Here is a 17,511-nt window from a genome sequence, read left to right as displayed (position 1 = left end):
ATCTGTGACCATCAGGCAACCAGACTTGAAGAGCGCAGAAAGGGACTGAGGAATAATAGATTCCCGGCTTGCTGGCAAGGCGCTCCTAATGGACTGCAGGCAGGACAACAGGACGCGGTCCAATCTACGGACACAGGCGTGCCGCGAGTGAACCGCTGAGATTGTGTCAGCTGGTTACTGGCCGGATGGGGCTGCGTTATGTCAGCCACACTGACTGTACTGGGCAATCAATGTCTGGTCTATGATTACAACCAGTGCTCCCCACTAGAGTCGTCCGGCTGTCAATAGACGGCGCTCGCACACACCACACCGCCATGTCTGGAACGGTTTGATTGTAGCATCACTCATCCAGGATACAATACACCGTGTGATTCACGTTCAATGTATGTGGAAGCAAGCATACCCTCATACACGTCGGTGTTATGGCTTCTGCTAGATGGATTCGGCGTCTCTTCGGCCGCGTACGGCCATCATAGTGCCGGAGCCCTAGCACACAACAGTGCGGGGCACTTGTTCTGATACAGGCACTTCTTAATTGTGCATGCTGGAAGTTATAGTTTTCTAACAGCTGGAATGCCGGAGATTGGTGTATACCAGGGATGCCCAACCTGCGGCCCTCCAGCTGTTGCAAAACTACAACTCCCAACATGCCTGGGCAGCCTATAGCTATTAGAGCATGCTAGGAGTTGTAGTTTTGAAACAGCTGGAGGGCCGCAGGGTGAGCAACCCTGGTGTATACCGTATGTAAACCGACCAGGAACACCCCCACCCCCCCAACAAAACACCCACTTTGGGGCAGGACTTGCATAAAGGTATCATCCATCCCCCATAGACGACACCTTTCAAAACCCGGCTTGCAGGATATTTGGCCGTTGGCAAGTATGTTGTGCTATACCTTGATTTCTCCTTGTGTCTTCTTGCTCTAGAACATGGATCCTACAGAAACCTCACAGTCTGGAAGGAAAGTAACCTGTTTTGGTAAGACGCCTATTCTCACAAAGTTCTTGTATTAAAGGGGTTTTCCTGGAGTAAGATAGCCTCAGGATAGGCGATCGGTGTGGTTCCGACACATGGCACTGCACCGCTCAGCTGTTTGAAGAGGCTGCGGCTCCCCAAGCACAGCGCCGTACATTGTATTGTGGTTGTGCTTGGTACCGCAGCTCACCCTCAGCCCCATTCACTTGAATGGGGCTGAGCTGCACATGTGACGGGTGACTGACATGGCTGGCCTAAGAACTGGCTGCTTCGCTCACCGGAACGCCGCGGCCCCTACAAACAGCTGATCGGCAGGGGTGCCAGGAGTCGAACCCCCACTGATTAGGTATTGGTGACCTATCCCGATGATCATTATCCTACTCCCAGAAAACCCTTTTTGTATTATGTATTATACTGCGGAAAGTGGAAATATCGCTGCCTGAAATACCCGCCATATTTGTGTATATAGTCGGACACCTACCGATGGGAGGAAAAGAGATTACGTGAGGAAGAATATTAATTAATAAATTACTTCCAATTTATTTTTTATTTTTTTAGCAGAAATGAAGACTGATCTCAACCTGTTACTAGAATGTCTGAAGTTTCAAATGGACAATCCTGACTCCCAGAAGGAGACCTTGGCGGCTGTTCGCTCCATTTGCCAGGATAACAGTAAGAAACTTGTATACGTGACTACCATGTACATTGCACGGTCTCGTGATGCTGTAAGCTTAGAGATAACCGTCTCCGTGACTTCAGCCATTCTCTACTGGAAACAGTGAGCTTGCAGGGTGTGGCGGAGACCCCCTGGGTATTTGATGACGTGCCTCATGTGAATTTGTTATGCTTCTTTCTTATTAGGGTTCTTTCACACTTGCGTTTTTCTTTTCCGGCACTGAGTTCCGTCCTAGGGGCTCAATACCGGAAAAGAACTGATCAGTTTCATCCCCGGCATTAAAAATACAGCAATGCCAGATCTGTCCGTCCGGTCTGCGCATGCGCAGATCGGTAAAAATGTGAAAAAAAAAATAGAAACAGATCCGTTTGTCCATATGACAAACAGCGAGACGGATCCGTTCTTGCAATGCATTGTCTATGCTGTCCGTTTGCATGCAGATTGCCGGCGACGGAAACTGCTTGCAGGGTCACTCTGCCGCAAGTGTGAAAGTAGCCTTAGAGGTCCAGAGCCAAACAACGGTTCAAGACGCCACTAAAGTTAATGTCAGTGGCCCTCTGTAGTGTGGGATTGCACAGGTGTGGAGACACCACTCTTCTCACAAGGGCAGGGGTTGTCCTTGGTGCTTAGGTCTTGCCTGGCATATGCCCATGTAATTACTTCACCCCTATGTGACAAGCCAGGCTCCACAAAGGTCGCAGGATGCCATGAGGGTGTTGACGACTTGTGTAATCGGCGCGCAGTCTACTCAGCTGATGTAGCCACACAGGATCTGATGCAGGAGGAGGACGTATTGGTGAGGGCCTAGCCTATAAGCAGCTTTTTGGGAGACTCTTAAAACGCCTAGCCTCCATTCAGCCCCTGAAACAGGAAAGAATTACACATTGTGCCCCTGTAAATCATGTGGGAACCACCACTGCCGTCCTGTAAGTTGGACTGTATAAGGCCTCATGCACACGACCGTTGTTTTATTCCGTGTCCGTTGTTCCGTTTTTTCATGATTTTCTGCGGACCCATTGACTTTCAATGGGTCCGTTGAAAACTCGGCTAATGCACCGTTTGTCATCTGCGTCCGTGATCCGTGGTTCCAGTCCGTCAAAAAAATATAACCTGTCCTATTTTTTTCACGGAAAACGGTTCGCTGACCCACTCAAGTCAATGGGACCGTGGAAAAACCGTGGAGGCAGACAAGATTGTCATCCGCGTCCGCGCATCCGTATTTTTCCTATCATTTGCATGGCAAACTTGACTTAGACTTTTTTTTACTTCATGTCTGGTGGTCCTCCAAAAATAAAGGAAGACACACTGAAACAAAAACGGAAACGTATCACGGAACAACGGAACCCCATTTTGCGGAACGGAACACAACAACCGTCGTGTGCATGAGGCCTAACAGTCAAGAACTGTGTGACTCTGCAAGAGGCGATTGTTCTGCTCCTAAATTGGCCGGACAGCTGCTAAACAAGAAGGCCACTTTATTAAATGGGTTATCTAGCCTTATCCTTAGGATAGGCCATCACTAGCTGGGGGTCTGGCACCCCGCAACATTGTAGTGGAGAGAGCTCGTCGCTGCTCCCACTGACATCAATGAGAGCAACGCTGTAGTAGCAAGCGTCCTCCGCTACAATGTTGATTGGTTTGGGTCTGGCACCCCGTAACCCCAGGTAGCTCTGTTCCTGGAAGTCAGCGGCAGAGCTACAGAGCGCTGTCAACATTGTAGTGGAGAGGGCTCGTCGCTGCTGCGCTGCTCCCACTGACATCAATGAGAGCAACGCTGTAGTAGCAAGCGTCCTCCGCTACAATGTTGATTGGTTTGGGTCTGGCGCCCGTAACCCCAGGTAGCTCTGTTCCTGGAAGTCAGCGGCAGAGCTACAGAGCGCTGTCAACATTGTAGTGGAGAGGGCTCGTCGCTGCTGCGCTGCTCCCACTGACATCAATGAGAGCAACGCTGTAGTAGCAAGCGTCCTTCGCTACAATGTTGATTGGTTTGGGTCTGGCACCCCGTAACCCCAGGTAGCTCTGTTGCTGGAAGTCAGCGGCAGAGCTACAGAGCGCTGTCAACATTGTAGTGGAGAGCGCTCGTCGCTGCTCGCACTGACATCAATGATAGCAGCGCTGTAGTAACGAGCATCCTCCGCTACAATGTCGATGGTGCTCTGTAGCTCTGGCGCCAAATTCCAGCTACACTGAACAGCTGATCGTGGGGTGCCGGACCCTTCCGATTAGCTAGTCATGGCCTGTCCTGATAATAGACCATCACTCAAAAACGTCTGGACAACCTATTTAATTTTGCAAGTTCATCAGTAAAGTTGACTGTTGCTGCCAATGCCACCTGTCCTATACTACAACTCCCCTGCGCCACAACCGGCCACATGGAGATGTTGCCTTTGACCCCATCTGTTGACTTCAATGGGCATTGTGCAGTGCTGCAGTTTTAGTATTTTTTTTGCTGTAGAGGCAGTGCTGGGGAAACATGCATTTACCCAGTGGTCACCAATCAAGTTCAAATGATTAGGGAGGGGTGCGCCATTGGGAAACAATCAGTTTTATCTGCAGAAGTCCCACAGTATATGTAAAAAAAAAATATAAATATATATACACTGCTCAAAAAAATAAAGGGAACACAAAAATAACACATCCTAGATCTGAATTAATTTAATATTTTTCTGAAATACTTTGTTCTTTATATAGTTGAATGTGCTGACAACAAGATCACACAAAAATTAAAAAATGTAAATCAAAATTTTCAACCCATGGAGGTCTGGATTTGGAGTCCCACTCAAAATTAAAGTGGAAAAACACACTACAGGCTGATCCAACTTTGATGTAATGTCCTTAAAACAAGTCAAAATGAGGCTCAGTAGTGTGTGTGGCCTCCACGTGCCTGTATGACCTCCCTACAATGCCTGTGCATGCTCCTGATGAGGTGGCGGACGGTCTCCTGAGGGATATCCTCCCAGACCTGGACTAAAGCATCTGCCAACTCCTGGACAGTCTGTGGTGCAACGTGACGTTGGTGGATAGAGCGAGACATGATGTCCCAGATGTGCTCAATTGGATTCAGGTCTGGGGAATGGGCGGGCCAGTCCATAGCATCAATGCCTACGTCTTGCAGGAACTGCTGACACACTCCAGCCACATGAGGTCTAGCATTGTCTTGCATTAGGAGGAACCCAGGGCCAACCGCACCAGCATATGGTCTCACAAGGGGTCTGAGGATCTCATCTCGGTACCTAATGGCAGTCAGGCTACCTCTGGCGAGCACATGGAGGGCTGTGCGGCCCTCCAAAGAAAAAGCCACCTCACACCATTACTGACCCAATGCCAAACCGGTCATGCTGGAGGATGTTGCAGGCAGCAGAACGTTCTCCACGGCGTCTCCAGACTCTGTCACATCTGTCACATGTGCTCAGTGTGAACCTGCTTTCATCTGTGAAGAGCACAGGGCGCCAGTGGCGAATTTGCCAATCTTGGTGTTCTCTGGCAAATGCCAAACGTCATGCACGGTGTTGGGCTGTAAGCACAACCCCCACCTGTGGACGTCGGGCCCTCATATCACCCTCATGGAGTCTGTTTCTGACCGTTTGAGCAGACACATGCACATTTGTGGCCTGCTGGAGGTCATTTTGCAGGGCTCTGGCAATGCTTCTCCTGTTCCTCCTTGCAAAAAGGCGGAGGTAGCGGCCCTGCTGCTGGGTTGTTGCCCTCCCACGGCCTCCTCCACGTCTCCCGATGTACTGGCCTGTCTCCTGGTAGCGCCTCTATGCTCTGGACACTACGCTGACCGACACAGCAAACCTTCTTGCCACAGCTCGCATTGATGTGCTATCCTGGATAAGCTGCACTACCTGAGCCACTTGTGTGGGTTGTAGACTCCGTCTCATGCTACCACTAGAGTGAAAGCACCGCCAGCATTCAAAAGTGACCAAAACATCAGCCAGGAAGCATAGGAACTGAGAAGTGGTCTGTAGTTACCACCTGCAGAACCACTCCTTTATTGGGGGTGTCTTGCTAATTGCCTATAATTTCCACCTGTTGTCTATCCCATTTGCACAACAGCATGTGAAATTGATTGTCACTTAGTGTTGCTTCCTAAGTGGACAGTTTGATTTCAAAGAAGTGTGATTGACTTGGAGTTACATTGTGTTGTTTAAGTGTTCCCTTTATTTTTTTGAGCAGTGTGTATATATATATGTATGTATGTATGTATGTATATATCTCACATTCATGTAGATTGTAAGCCCTCACGGGCAGGGTCCTCTCTCCTTCTGTACCAGTCTGTAACTCGTCATGCTTAGTGCAATTGTCTGTATTATGTATGTGCACTGCTTATCATATGTACAGCGCTATGGGATGAATGGCGCTATAATAATAAATAATAATAATTATATACAAGGAGCAATCATTTACATTTATATATGTCTTGGTTTACATTTTTATATTAATAAATAAATAAATATATATTTCTTATTTTTAATTATTATTTTATTTTTTTTTATTTTTTTTACAGATGATGCATGCGACTACTTCAGAGAAATCGGTGGCTTAATGTTTCTCAACAACCTAGCAAAATCCAGCTCTCACTCAATGTTAAAAGAAACCTGCTTATATACACTAGCAATTCTGGCAGAGAACAGCGGTAAAGATGTGATTTTTCCTTACAATTTCTGACGTGTACCTGGTAAAATATTACAAAATAATTGGCTTTATTGGTTTCCATTTCAGTGTATTGTCAGCAGGCCTTAGGCACACCGGCTCTCTTTGAAGATATCCACGCCATCTTATCGGATGAGCAATCTTCTGTAAACCTAAAACGGATGTGCGTTTTCATATTCCTCATCGTAGTTTCGAATAACAGTGAGTTCCTATGCAACTTAAAGGAGTTATACCATCATTACTGTAAAGAAAATGAAAATCGGACATCCTATAGGACATGACAAACGCTGTCAAACAAAGCTAGAACCAGCCCCGTACCGCACATGGATCCAGAGATCGCCCCATTCATTGCTCTGCTAGATTTTCTTCAAGCTGGCATTTCAGGGGGCGTTTCCTTTCTGATGCAGCTCTCCCTGTGCCTCCCATAGCTTCTAACAGTAGATATGACTGGTGGCCAGTAAAGGATAAAACTGAGCATGTGCGACCACCTCAGCTATGTTACTGAGGTGGACGGAGAAATAAGGAAAGAACAAACAGCAGGTGGTGCTATATAGATTTTATTGAATTACATTATTAGTGATACAAAATGTTTAATTGCTCAGATCCACGTGCTGGTTTGAAAAATGTATATATTTTGTAGGACAAGTTCTTCTTATATAGTCTGATAACGATAGAACTGTCCGTCATCCAATATGCCCCGTACCTTCTTTACATAGATCAGGGATGCACAGCTTCTCTGGTCCAAAGATCACCTCATCCAATCCTGAATATGGAGGTAAATAATGCATCCCATTTCGGGTATACACACGCTTCTGTGGTGCAGAACCACAAATTTGAAAAAAAAAAACGTCACCCACGGAAATCACAGGACGCAAGGAACACCTATGGATCTCTGGTATTGGAATAGGGGATCTCTGGGTACAGCTGCACCGCACTGTTGCGGCCATGGATTGCACGGGCATCGCAGTGTAGCAGTTATCCCAAAGAAATGAATGCAGTCGCAGTGCGACATGCATGTTTGCCGCGACCCCGACAGGCGAATCGCAAAAAAATCCAGCAGTGTGATTTCTGCCGCAGCCCCTGAGAGCAGTATAGTGGGAGATACGCTGATCTATATAGATTTATATAAATGGGAGCAGGAATTCTGTGTAAAAAGAGGAGTAAGCCCGACAGGACTCCTAGGAGAGAATGTGAGAGTCACGCTTACCCTGCCCAAACACCGTGATTGACAGCCTTGTCTATAGACACGCTGAGACAGGGAAAGCTGTCAATCATTCTGTGTGGGTGGGGTAATCAGGAATCTTACGGTCTACTGGACGTCCTGCCAGGTTTTAACTCAAAAATCCTGCTTCAAAGTACCGTCTATCACAACTCTCAGCATGGAGGTATTCTCCACTAGAAGTAAAGTGGGTGGGTTCACATCACGTTTGACGTACGCGTTAGAAAATAAAAATAAAAAAAGGATACAAAAACACAGCACACCACGTTCTTGTATCCTGCACAGTGCATTAAAAAAAAATATATCGTTTTTTTTTTTTACAATGGTCATTTTTATGAATTTCTTTACAATGAAACTCTATGGTGAACGTATGTCACTATATGGCATCAGTCTGAGGCATCCATTTAACATATACTTTAACGTATACGTGATGTGAACCCAGCCTAAGGCTACATTCACACGACCATATGTGTTTTGCGGTCCGCAAGACACTGATCAGCAAAAAATACGTTCTTTTGACATCGGTATTGCACCCGTGTTTTTTTTTTTTTTTGTTTTTTTTTGCGGATCCATTGTAACCATGCCTATCCTTGTCCACAAAACGGACTAGCATAGGACATGCTCTATATTTTTTGCGGGGCTATGGAACGGACATTTTTTGCGGACCCATTGAAACGAATGGGTCCTTATCCAATCCGTAAAAAGAACGGAAACTGAAACCAAATACGTTCGTGTGCATGTAGCCTTAAGGAGAAAAAAAACGTCTTAATACGGCATCTAATGGGAATGATATTTTTCATGCCAAATCCAACAGGAAACAAATAACTCCATATGCCTCCATATAAAAGCAGAGGTACAGTAGAGCCCTATAGAGGTCTGTGGGCCCCTTGTGACGGCTCTGTGCACAAGCCCTAACAATCCGATGCTGGATTCCATTTTGTACTGTAGATACATTTGGTCCATTGTGTTTTAAAGGGGATCTGCACTTTGTTTAAACTGATGATCTATCCTCTTGATAGATCATCAGCTTCTGATCGGCAGGGGTCCGACATCGGGGACCCGCGCGGATCAGCTGTTTGAGAAGGTAGCGGCCTTCTCACTGTTTACCGCCGACCCAGTGACGTCACGACTTGTATCAACTGGCCTGGGCGGGGCTAAGCTCTGTTCACTTGACTGGAGCTTAGCCCCAGGCCGGTGATACTATTCGTGAATGCGGTAAATAGCGAGAAGGCCGCGGCGCTGCTGGAGCGCCGCTGCCTTCTCAAACAGCTGATCGGCGGGGGTCCCGAGTGTCGGACCCCCGCCGATCAGATGCTGATGATCTATCCAGATCTATCCATCCAAAACCCCTTAAATGTTCTGGTCTTTTCTTTCAGAGGCCGGTCAGAGCCTTTCTAGAGAATCCGGATGCATTGATATACTTCTCCGTTTATTTAGGTAAATAATGGAAATGCTTTTTTGACGCCTGGTGAAATCTGCATGCAGAAATATTTAGTTGTATCTTTCTTTTTGATACTTTGCAGCAAACTGTCGACATGCAACATTCTGACCGATGGAAACAGAAATCCCCAATACCAGCTCTGGTCGTCTGTCTGCAGCGCACTGTGTGCCTGTGTCAATAATCCACAGCATGGTAAGATCTCTTTATATTCGCCTTCATTTTCCCGACAGGTGAATGAATAGGGTTTATTCATCCATGAAGGGCGATGGCGCCGATTGTTGCCATTTTTGCATTTCAGTTTAATAATATTATGTTTCCCTTTCAGAAGAGAACCAGAAACTTTGCAGTTCTGCATTTCCACAGGCGATTGAAAGGCTCCAGGAGTCTCTCCGACATGAGATGGCTCGTCCTGTCTGTTCCCTGATTGGCCTCACAGTCGCCAATAGTCGTAAGTCCGTGACGGCTAGTCAGTGCCACTTTGTGTCACAGAGTAATAAACCTGCTCTGACGGCTCGATCTGTAGCTCTTGTCCCCAAGCTCATGACAGCTCATCAACGCTTATTTAAGCTAATTTATCAAACTGATTTGGCTATACTGAGTATTTATGGGCTGTAATGACCCTATTAGGCTGCACTATAATCAGGAATGCGCATTCATAGGAACACTCATTCCCAATATTTGCCTCGTATAATCAAGCAGTAGATCAGCTGATGAATGAGCAAACGCTCGTTCGCTGGCTGAATGGCAGGATGAAGGATGCCCTTATTGGAAGCACATATCCCTGGTATCAAGGATGTGCTGCCAATAATGAATTGACCAGAATCGGGGAGGAATGAATCGTACCGCATTCAGTTTGCACCAGACTGTGTTCTCATCCATTGGCGCTCGCATTGGCTATAGATCGGGCAGTGTAATACCACCCTTAGGAAAGTACAGGTAAGGGTGGGTTCACATCTGCGTTATGGCTTTCCGTTATAAAATGGTTATAACGGAAAATAATGGAATCCATAAGATGAAAGTCAAAATGGAAGCCTTTAGAGGCATTCCGTTTTGCTTTCCGTCTTAATAGAAGTCTATGGGGAATCATAACAGATCCGTCTGGGTCCCGTTATGCAAGACGGAAAACAAAGTCCTGTCGGCCGGACTTTTTTCTCCGTTCTGCATAATGGAAACCAGACTGATCTGTTATGCTTCCCCATAGACTTCTATTAAGACGGAAAGCAAAACTAAATGCCTTTTTAAAGGCTTCCGTTTTACATTCCGTCATAATAGAAGTCTATGGGCAGCATAACGGATCCATCATTCTGTCTTAGGGTACTTTCACACTTGCGGCAGGACGGATCCGACAGGCTGTTCACCATGTCGGATCCGTCCTGCGGCTATTTTGCCGTGCCGCCGGACCGCCGCTCCTTCCCCATTGACTATAATGGGGACGGGGGCGCAGCTCCGGCGCAGCACGGCGAAAGCCGCCGGACTAAAAAGCCTGACATGCAGTAATTTTAGTCCGGCGGCCTTTCGCCGTGCACCGCCGGAGCTCCGCCCCCGTCCCCATTATAGTCAATGGGGAAGGAGCGGCGGTCCGGCGGCACGGCAAAATTGCCGCAGGACGGATCCGACATGGTGAACAGCCTGTCGGATCCGTCCTGCCGCAAGTGTGAAAAACTAAATCCAGAACGCAGATGTGAACCCACCCTAAGAGCAACAGATTGAACCAATAGAGACCCTGCTAGGCTGCATATCTACTGAAACTATAGAAGAAAAACTTTTGAAAAATTTTAATAAGGATCAATTGAAGAAAAAAAAATTTTTATGCCAAAATGAGTAGTACGGAATCATAAAAAATAGCCTTTAATAGTTTTGTTTCCATTCATAATCCTTCTGTTTCATTAGGATTTGCCCAGGACTACTTTTCATCTATTGGCGGGCTCGATATATTGGCGGATGTCCTCTCCCACCTGGTGAATGATTTACAAGGAACAAGTTTGGATTCCAGACTTGCTATAGTGGTTACAAAGACCTTGGATGCTTGTATCGCAGAAAACTGTGAGTGAACAAAACTGCAGATTTATTAAAAATAAAATAAAATACAAGGTGATTGTCGGAAGAATTCTTTGCTGTGCGCACAGTGATCTACCGATCGCTCCTTTGGTAGGTCATGTGCCAGGTCACATTAGTTCTCTATAGTAAGGTGGTATTATGCTGGATGAATATCGACATCACATATTCTAAAATATAATAGACACATACCTTGTTGAGGCAGGGGAATGCTGCAAGAGTATTAAGACCTCCTGCTAAGCCCCACACTTCTTGTAAAAGTGTCAAGAGCTGGGTAAAATTGAACAATTTGCACATTTTTGTGCAAACCGGGCATGCATGAAAATGGAAGTCAGAAAGCCGGTGTAAGTCTCTTAATCAATTTCCCCTAATTCATTTAAGCGGACTTTCTGTTTACTTAAGGCCGTATTAGACCTGCAGATTAGCAGGAGGTTGTTGGGAAGGGAAGCGTTCCTTCCCGGCAATCGCCTGCTTGTTAGTGGAGGAGACCTCTGCTATTACATGCAGCGATCTCCTCCATCTCTCGTCCCCATACTGATCATGATGCCAGCATGATTACACAGCACGATCTGCCGCCGGCAAACAATGATTTTTAAACCTGTTGAAAGATTTAAATTACCAGATGGAGGAGTGTTTGCTCATTCATCGGGTACTCGGTGGCAGTATTACAATGCCAGATTATCTCTAACTAGTGTCGCTAGGCAGTTCATCTGCCTGTCTAAAGCCTGTATTACACCTGACGATTTTTTTATTTTTTATTATTTTAATTTTTTTTTTGGCAGATGGTCACTAACAAGCATTCATAGTACGGCTCATTAGCGATCATCTAGCAGTGTGATACTGCCGCTGATTGCCCGAAGCAAATGCTCGTTCATTAGGGCAATCTTTTGACAGGTTAAAAAATGTTTTGTAGGCGGCAGATTTAGGTGTCTAATCAAACAATGAGTCGGTATATGGAAGAACGATGGTGTAACGATCACTCCTCCCTTTACTGAGGAGGAGATCGCCGCATGTAATGGCAGCAGTCTCCTCCATCAGCAAGCAGGCGATTGCCACGAGGGAATGCATCTCTCCCGACAATCGTCTGCCACATCGGGCTGTGTAATACAACCTTAAGACTGCAAGGCTGATCCTGGCCTTTAAAGGGGTTGGCCCATCTGGGACATATCGGTAGACTATGCCATCAATGTCAGATAGGTGCAGGTCCCGCCTCTCTAGAGAACAGAACCCCGCAGTGAAGGAGTGTTGTGCTCTCCATTCACTACTATGGAAGTTCTGAAAATGGCCAAGTTTGTTTGCTCGGCTATTTTCTCAAGTCCAACATGATTGAAAGGAGAGGACACTGTGCACGCCCGGCCACCTCTCCATTCTCTGCTATGGGACTGCTGGAAATAGCCGAGGCAGAACTCTGTTATTTTTCAAAACTCCTATGGCGGTGAACTGATGGTGGCGCGCATGCATTGCTGCTCTGTTTACTTCGGAGGTCCCATATCTAGGACCCGGCATTGATGGCTTATCCTAGCGACTTGCCATCAATGTCCCAGATGGTCCAACCCCTTAAGAACTTGGTCAATATAAAACAGAGATACAATGTAATGTCAGAGCCCATGTAATAACACTTGTTCTGTGATGCACTTGTTTCCCAGCTAAAGCTATCCATCACCTGGCCAAGCACAACGTTATATCGAGTCTGATGAGCCTTTTAACCTGTGGACAACTGGAAGCAGAAGACAAGTTCAGCATTGTCCTTGCTGTCGGCCACCTCACTGAGGACTGCGGTACGTGCTCTACCATAGTGTTCAGTCAGCAGTTAATATGCATTTCCCACTTCCCACTAGTTAATGCCACGGAGTCTTTACAAATCATATCGGAGGATATTATGAGAACTCGGTGGGAAATAACTATGCTTTGATGGGTTTTATCTTTTCCGCTGCATTCATATTTTATTGAGCAGCATGGCGCCCTGCTTACTGAAAACATTCATGTTGGCGGCTCGGGCACAATCACATTTACACAGCAGTGGAGCAATAATCAAATACGAGCTCAGAAGCATTATGTGATCTGCTTTGAACAAGTGTCTCATTCCACAGGGGCGAATCAATATGAACTGCTGAAAAGCAATGGACTTCCCTTTATGATTCAGGTGCTGGCGGAGTCGCAGGATGACGAATTACACAAAGCAGCGACATTCGTCCTTCAGAACTGCAGACGCATTAGTAAGATCTCAAAAATGTTTGCTAATTTTTATTTTTTAGCAGGGGTCATACAGTAGCGGTGATGTGCTGTGTGCCTCCCACCCACGTCCCCCTTCTCTCCAATTTAAGTATACTTTCATCTACAGTCGTGGCCAAAAGTTTTGAGAATGACACAAATATTAGTTTTCACAAAGTTTGCTGCTAAACTGCTTTTAGATCTTTGTTTCAGTTGTTTCTGTGATGTAGTGAAATATAATTACACGCACTTCATACGTTTCAAAGGCTTTTATCGACAATTACATGACATTTATGCAAAGAGTCAGTATTTGCAGTGTTGGCCATTCTTTTTCAGGACCTCTGCAATTCGACTGCGCATGCTCTCAATCAACTTCTGGGCCAATTCCTGACTAATAGCAACCCATTCTTTCATAATCACTTCTTGGAGTTTGTCAGAATTAGTGGGTTTTTGTTTGTCCACCCGCCTCTTGAGGATTGACCACAAGTTCTCAATGGGATTAAGATCTGGGGAGTTTCCAGGCCATGGACCCAAAATGTCAACGTTTTGGTCCCCGAGCCACTTAGTTATCACTTTTGCCTTATGGCACGGTGCTCCATCGTGCTGGAAAATGCATTGTTCTTCACCAAACTGTTGTTGGATTGTTGGAAGAAGTTGCTGTTGGAGGGTGTTTTGGTCCCATTCTTTATTCATGGCTGTGTTTTGGGGAAAAATTGTGAGTGAGCCCACTCCCTTGGATGAGAAGCAACCCCACACATGAATGGTCTCAGGATGCTTTACTGTTGGCATGACACAGGACTGATGGTAGCGCTCACCTTTTCTTCTCCGGACAAGCCTTTTTCCAGATGCCCCAAACAATCGGAAAGAGGCTTCATCGGAGAATATGACTTTGCCCCAGTCCTCAGCAGTCCATTCACCATACTTTCTGCAGAAGATCAATCTGTCCCTGATGTTTTTTTTGGAGAGAAGTGGCTTCTTTGCTGCCCTTCTTGACACCAGGCCATCTTCCAAAAGTCTTCGCCTCACTGTGCGTGCAGATGCGCTCACACCTGCCTGCTGCCATTCCTGAGCAAGCTCTGCACTGGTGGCACTCCGATCCCGCAGCTGAATCCTCTTTAGGAGACGATCCTGGCGCTTGCTGGACTTTCTTGGACGCCCTGAAGCCTTCTTAACAAGAATTGAACCTCTTTCCTTGGAGTTCTTGATGATCCTATAAATTGTTGATTGAGGTGCAATCTTAGTAGCCACAATATCCTTGCCTGTGAAGCCATTTTTATGCAACGCAATGATGGCTGCACGCAGGTCTGCCATTTTAACCCAATCAGCCTGACATAATGATCTCCAGCCTTGTGCTCGTCAACATTCTCACCTGAGTTAACAAGACGATTACTGAAATGATCTCAGCAGGTCCTTTAATGACAGCAATGAAATGCAGTGGAAAGTTTTTTGGGGGATTAAGTTAATTTTCATGGCAAAGAAGGACTATGCAATTCATCTGATCACTCTTCATAACATTCTGGAGTATATGCAAATTGCTATTATAAAAACTTAAGCAGCAACTTTTCCAATTTCCAATATTTATCTAATTCTCAAAACTTTTGGCCACGACTGTAAATCATACACTGAGATGTTTATGGGTCTATTCATACTGCATTTTCAGTATAAATCGAAGGTCTACAGCGTGAGGATTTCCAGACATATACCTTTGATAGGTGTCTCCGATGTATAGCACTTTTATAGTGCACTTTTTTAAGCATGTAAGGAATAGCGTAGCAGACTATGGTATTCCATACAGTTGGAAAAGTAAACCTGCCCTATAGGGGCCAAAAGGAACCTCTTACGGCTTCTACTGGGCGAATAGGTGTCCAATAAGCACTGCAAATGTGGTGTCAATGTCAGCCTGATCCTGCTCCTAAACTAGCCAGACACTTCAGATAGCTCTCAGCGAAGCTGTCATTCCGCCGACGGCTATTCCAACCCCTCCTTACGCATGAATGTTCATCCTGGCTGAGGATATATACGTGAGAGAGGAATAAGTTGCACACACTACCTTAAAAAACATTTTGACATTTTGGGGGTCAGATTTATCAACTAGGTTATCTATGGTCCACCATGGGAAAAGTTTCTGGTAAGCAACTAGATAGCAAAATAGAATAAACAGTGATTTGTAAATTTAAAGGGGTTATCACTAGGATATGTCAGATAGATGCAGGACCCACCTCTGGACCCACCTCCGGGGGCCTCAGGAGTGAAGGAGAGCAGATCCCGCCTGCACAGCGTGCTCTCCATTCAGTGCTATGAGACTTCCAAAAATAGCTGAGCGAGGTCCCATAGAAGTGAATGGAAAGCAAGCCGCGCATGCGTGGCCACCGCGGGACTGGGACTGCCCGAAATAGCCAAGCCAGAGCTCCACTATTTTTCAGACCTCCCTTTCTGGTGATTGGAGGGTGGCCGCGCGTATGTGTCTGCTCTCCCTTCACTTCAGAGGCCCTGTTCTTGAGATAGGAGTGGGTCCCTGAGGTGGGTCCTGCATCTATCTGACATTTCTGGCATATCCTAGTGATGTTCAGATGGGAGAACCCCCCTTTAAATTTACAAATTAAATCTCTCTCTGGCATATTCTAGCAAACTGCTTAAATGGGAATATGCCTTTTAACTCCCAAAAACTGATAAATCCTAGCAGTTTACCATCTGCAAAGTCCGTTATTTTCACTTGTCATGTCATAGGGACCTTTCCTCCAGACTCACTAGCATGGCTGGACCTGTGGTGGTAATCATACTTGAGTGATCTCTGCCGATGGGTTCCAGCTCCATCCCTCCCCCGCCTGCTCCGCAGGTCCCGTTTCTCCTGGCATCAACATCTGGTTTGACTACTGCAGCCAGTGACCGGTCTGATCTATTCTGCTATTTTAGAGACGCGTTTTGTGCGGATCCGTCTTGTATCTGCACAGACGGATCCGCACGAATAATGCAAACGCTTGTATCTGTTAATAACTGATCCGTTTGCATTATTCGTTTAAAAAAAAAAAAGTCAATGGGGGACGGATCCGTCTTCAATTGCACCATATTGTGTCGGTGAAAAACGGATCCGTCCCTATTGACTTACATTGTAAGTCTAGACGGATCCGTTAGGCTCCGCATAGTCAGACGGTCACCAAAACGCTGCAAGCTGCGTTTTAGTGACCGTCTAAAAAAACGTAACGGAGACCAAACGCAGCCAAATTGATGCATTCTGAACGGATCCTTATCCATTCAGAATGCATTGGGGCTAAACTGATCCGTTTTGGGCCGCTTGTGAGAGCCCTGAAACGGATCTCACAAGCGGACCCAAAAAACTCCAGTGTGAAAGTAGCCTTAGTTAATACACTCGCACCCAGAAGTTTGAGGATTGAGCAGAAGATTCTCTTACAGTATTTAAATGGACCGTACTGCTGTCAGATTCCCTATAGCGACATTTTGTAAAAGGCAGGAGGGACACAGCGATTGCCGCTCTTCTATTTTACGTTATGTACATGCGCTGCTGTTACTTTTCTGTTTCCTGACTTCCTAACCTTTTACACCATACACAGCCGAAACCTTGTCTCTCAGTTTAAATGAACGTATCCCGAAAGTAAGTCACGACAACCAACGGGAACCGTGTTTGGATGAATATCGGGGGAAGGCTGAAGAAATATTTCTCAAGATACAACATCTACAGCATCAGTATGATGAGGTATGGATGTGAATACCTATCGGTACAGGGAGGCGGTGTCGTCGGTGACTGTGTATACAGAGATAGTTGTCAGTCACTGATCGCGCCTCCCTCCTGTACCGATGGGTATTTACAGGTGAAAAATACAAAGATATAAATGTATAAATTACAGATTTTACTGAATCTTTTCCCCCCAATAATATATGAATGTGCTCAGCTTCTCCTGCTCTACAGCGTGGTCAGATTGCGTTGCATTTTGGGCTCTTTAGGGCTCATTCAGACTGTCGTATGCTGTCCGCAAAAATGCGGATCTCTTTTTTTTGTGGACAGTTCAGCATGTCCGCAAAAAAAATGGATTGCATTACGCATTTTTGAGGACATGTAGACTTCAGTAGGGCCACGTCCTGATTTTTCACTGAAAAGTATAGGACATGTTTTATTTGTTTTGTGGAGCCGTAGAACGGCATCTAGTCTGCAAGGAAAAAAAAAAACGGATCCGCATTTTTGCTGACAGCATAGTCGTCTGAATGAGCCCTTAGTGTAAGGACCAAGCATAAGGTGGCGCAGATCTCCGCTGTCTGTGTGCG

At 46.0% G+C, this 17,511-nt stretch overlaps 1 protein-coding gene across 1 annotated transcript in view; it reads left to right on the top strand.

The window, feature by feature from the left end:
- Nucleotides 1-17,511, top strand: part of TERB1 (telomere repeat binding bouquet formation protein 1) — a 49,941-nt gene that overhangs the window by 8,223 nt on the left and 24,207 nt on the right. The window contains exons 2-12 of the mRNA XM_040409281.1: nucleotides 927-978; nucleotides 1,534-1,647; nucleotides 6,162-6,290; nucleotides 6,377-6,508; nucleotides 8,903-8,963; nucleotides 9,050-9,159; nucleotides 9,293-9,415; nucleotides 10,858-11,010; nucleotides 12,669-12,800; nucleotides 13,113-13,238; nucleotides 16,803-16,945. Coding sequence (XP_040265215.1) covers nucleotides 927-978; nucleotides 1,534-1,647; nucleotides 6,162-6,290; nucleotides 6,377-6,508; nucleotides 8,903-8,963; nucleotides 9,050-9,159; nucleotides 9,293-9,415; nucleotides 10,858-11,010; nucleotides 12,669-12,800; nucleotides 13,113-13,238; nucleotides 16,803-16,945 — 1,275 coding nt within the window. The remainder of the gene's footprint in view (nucleotides 1-926; nucleotides 979-1,533; nucleotides 1,648-6,161; nucleotides 6,291-6,376; nucleotides 6,509-8,902; nucleotides 8,964-9,049; nucleotides 9,160-9,292; nucleotides 9,416-10,857; nucleotides 11,011-12,668; nucleotides 12,801-13,112; nucleotides 13,239-16,802; nucleotides 16,946-17,511) is intronic.

The sequence above is a fragment of the Bufo bufo genome, chromosome 10, assembly GCF_905171765.1.
Source record: "Bufo bufo chromosome 10, aBufBuf1.1, whole genome shotgun sequence".
NCBI lineage: Eukaryota > Metazoa > Chordata > Amphibia > Anura > Bufonidae > Bufo > Bufo bufo.
Note: the sequence above shows the minus strand (reverse complement) of the source record. Positions and strands in the feature narration are given on the sequence as shown.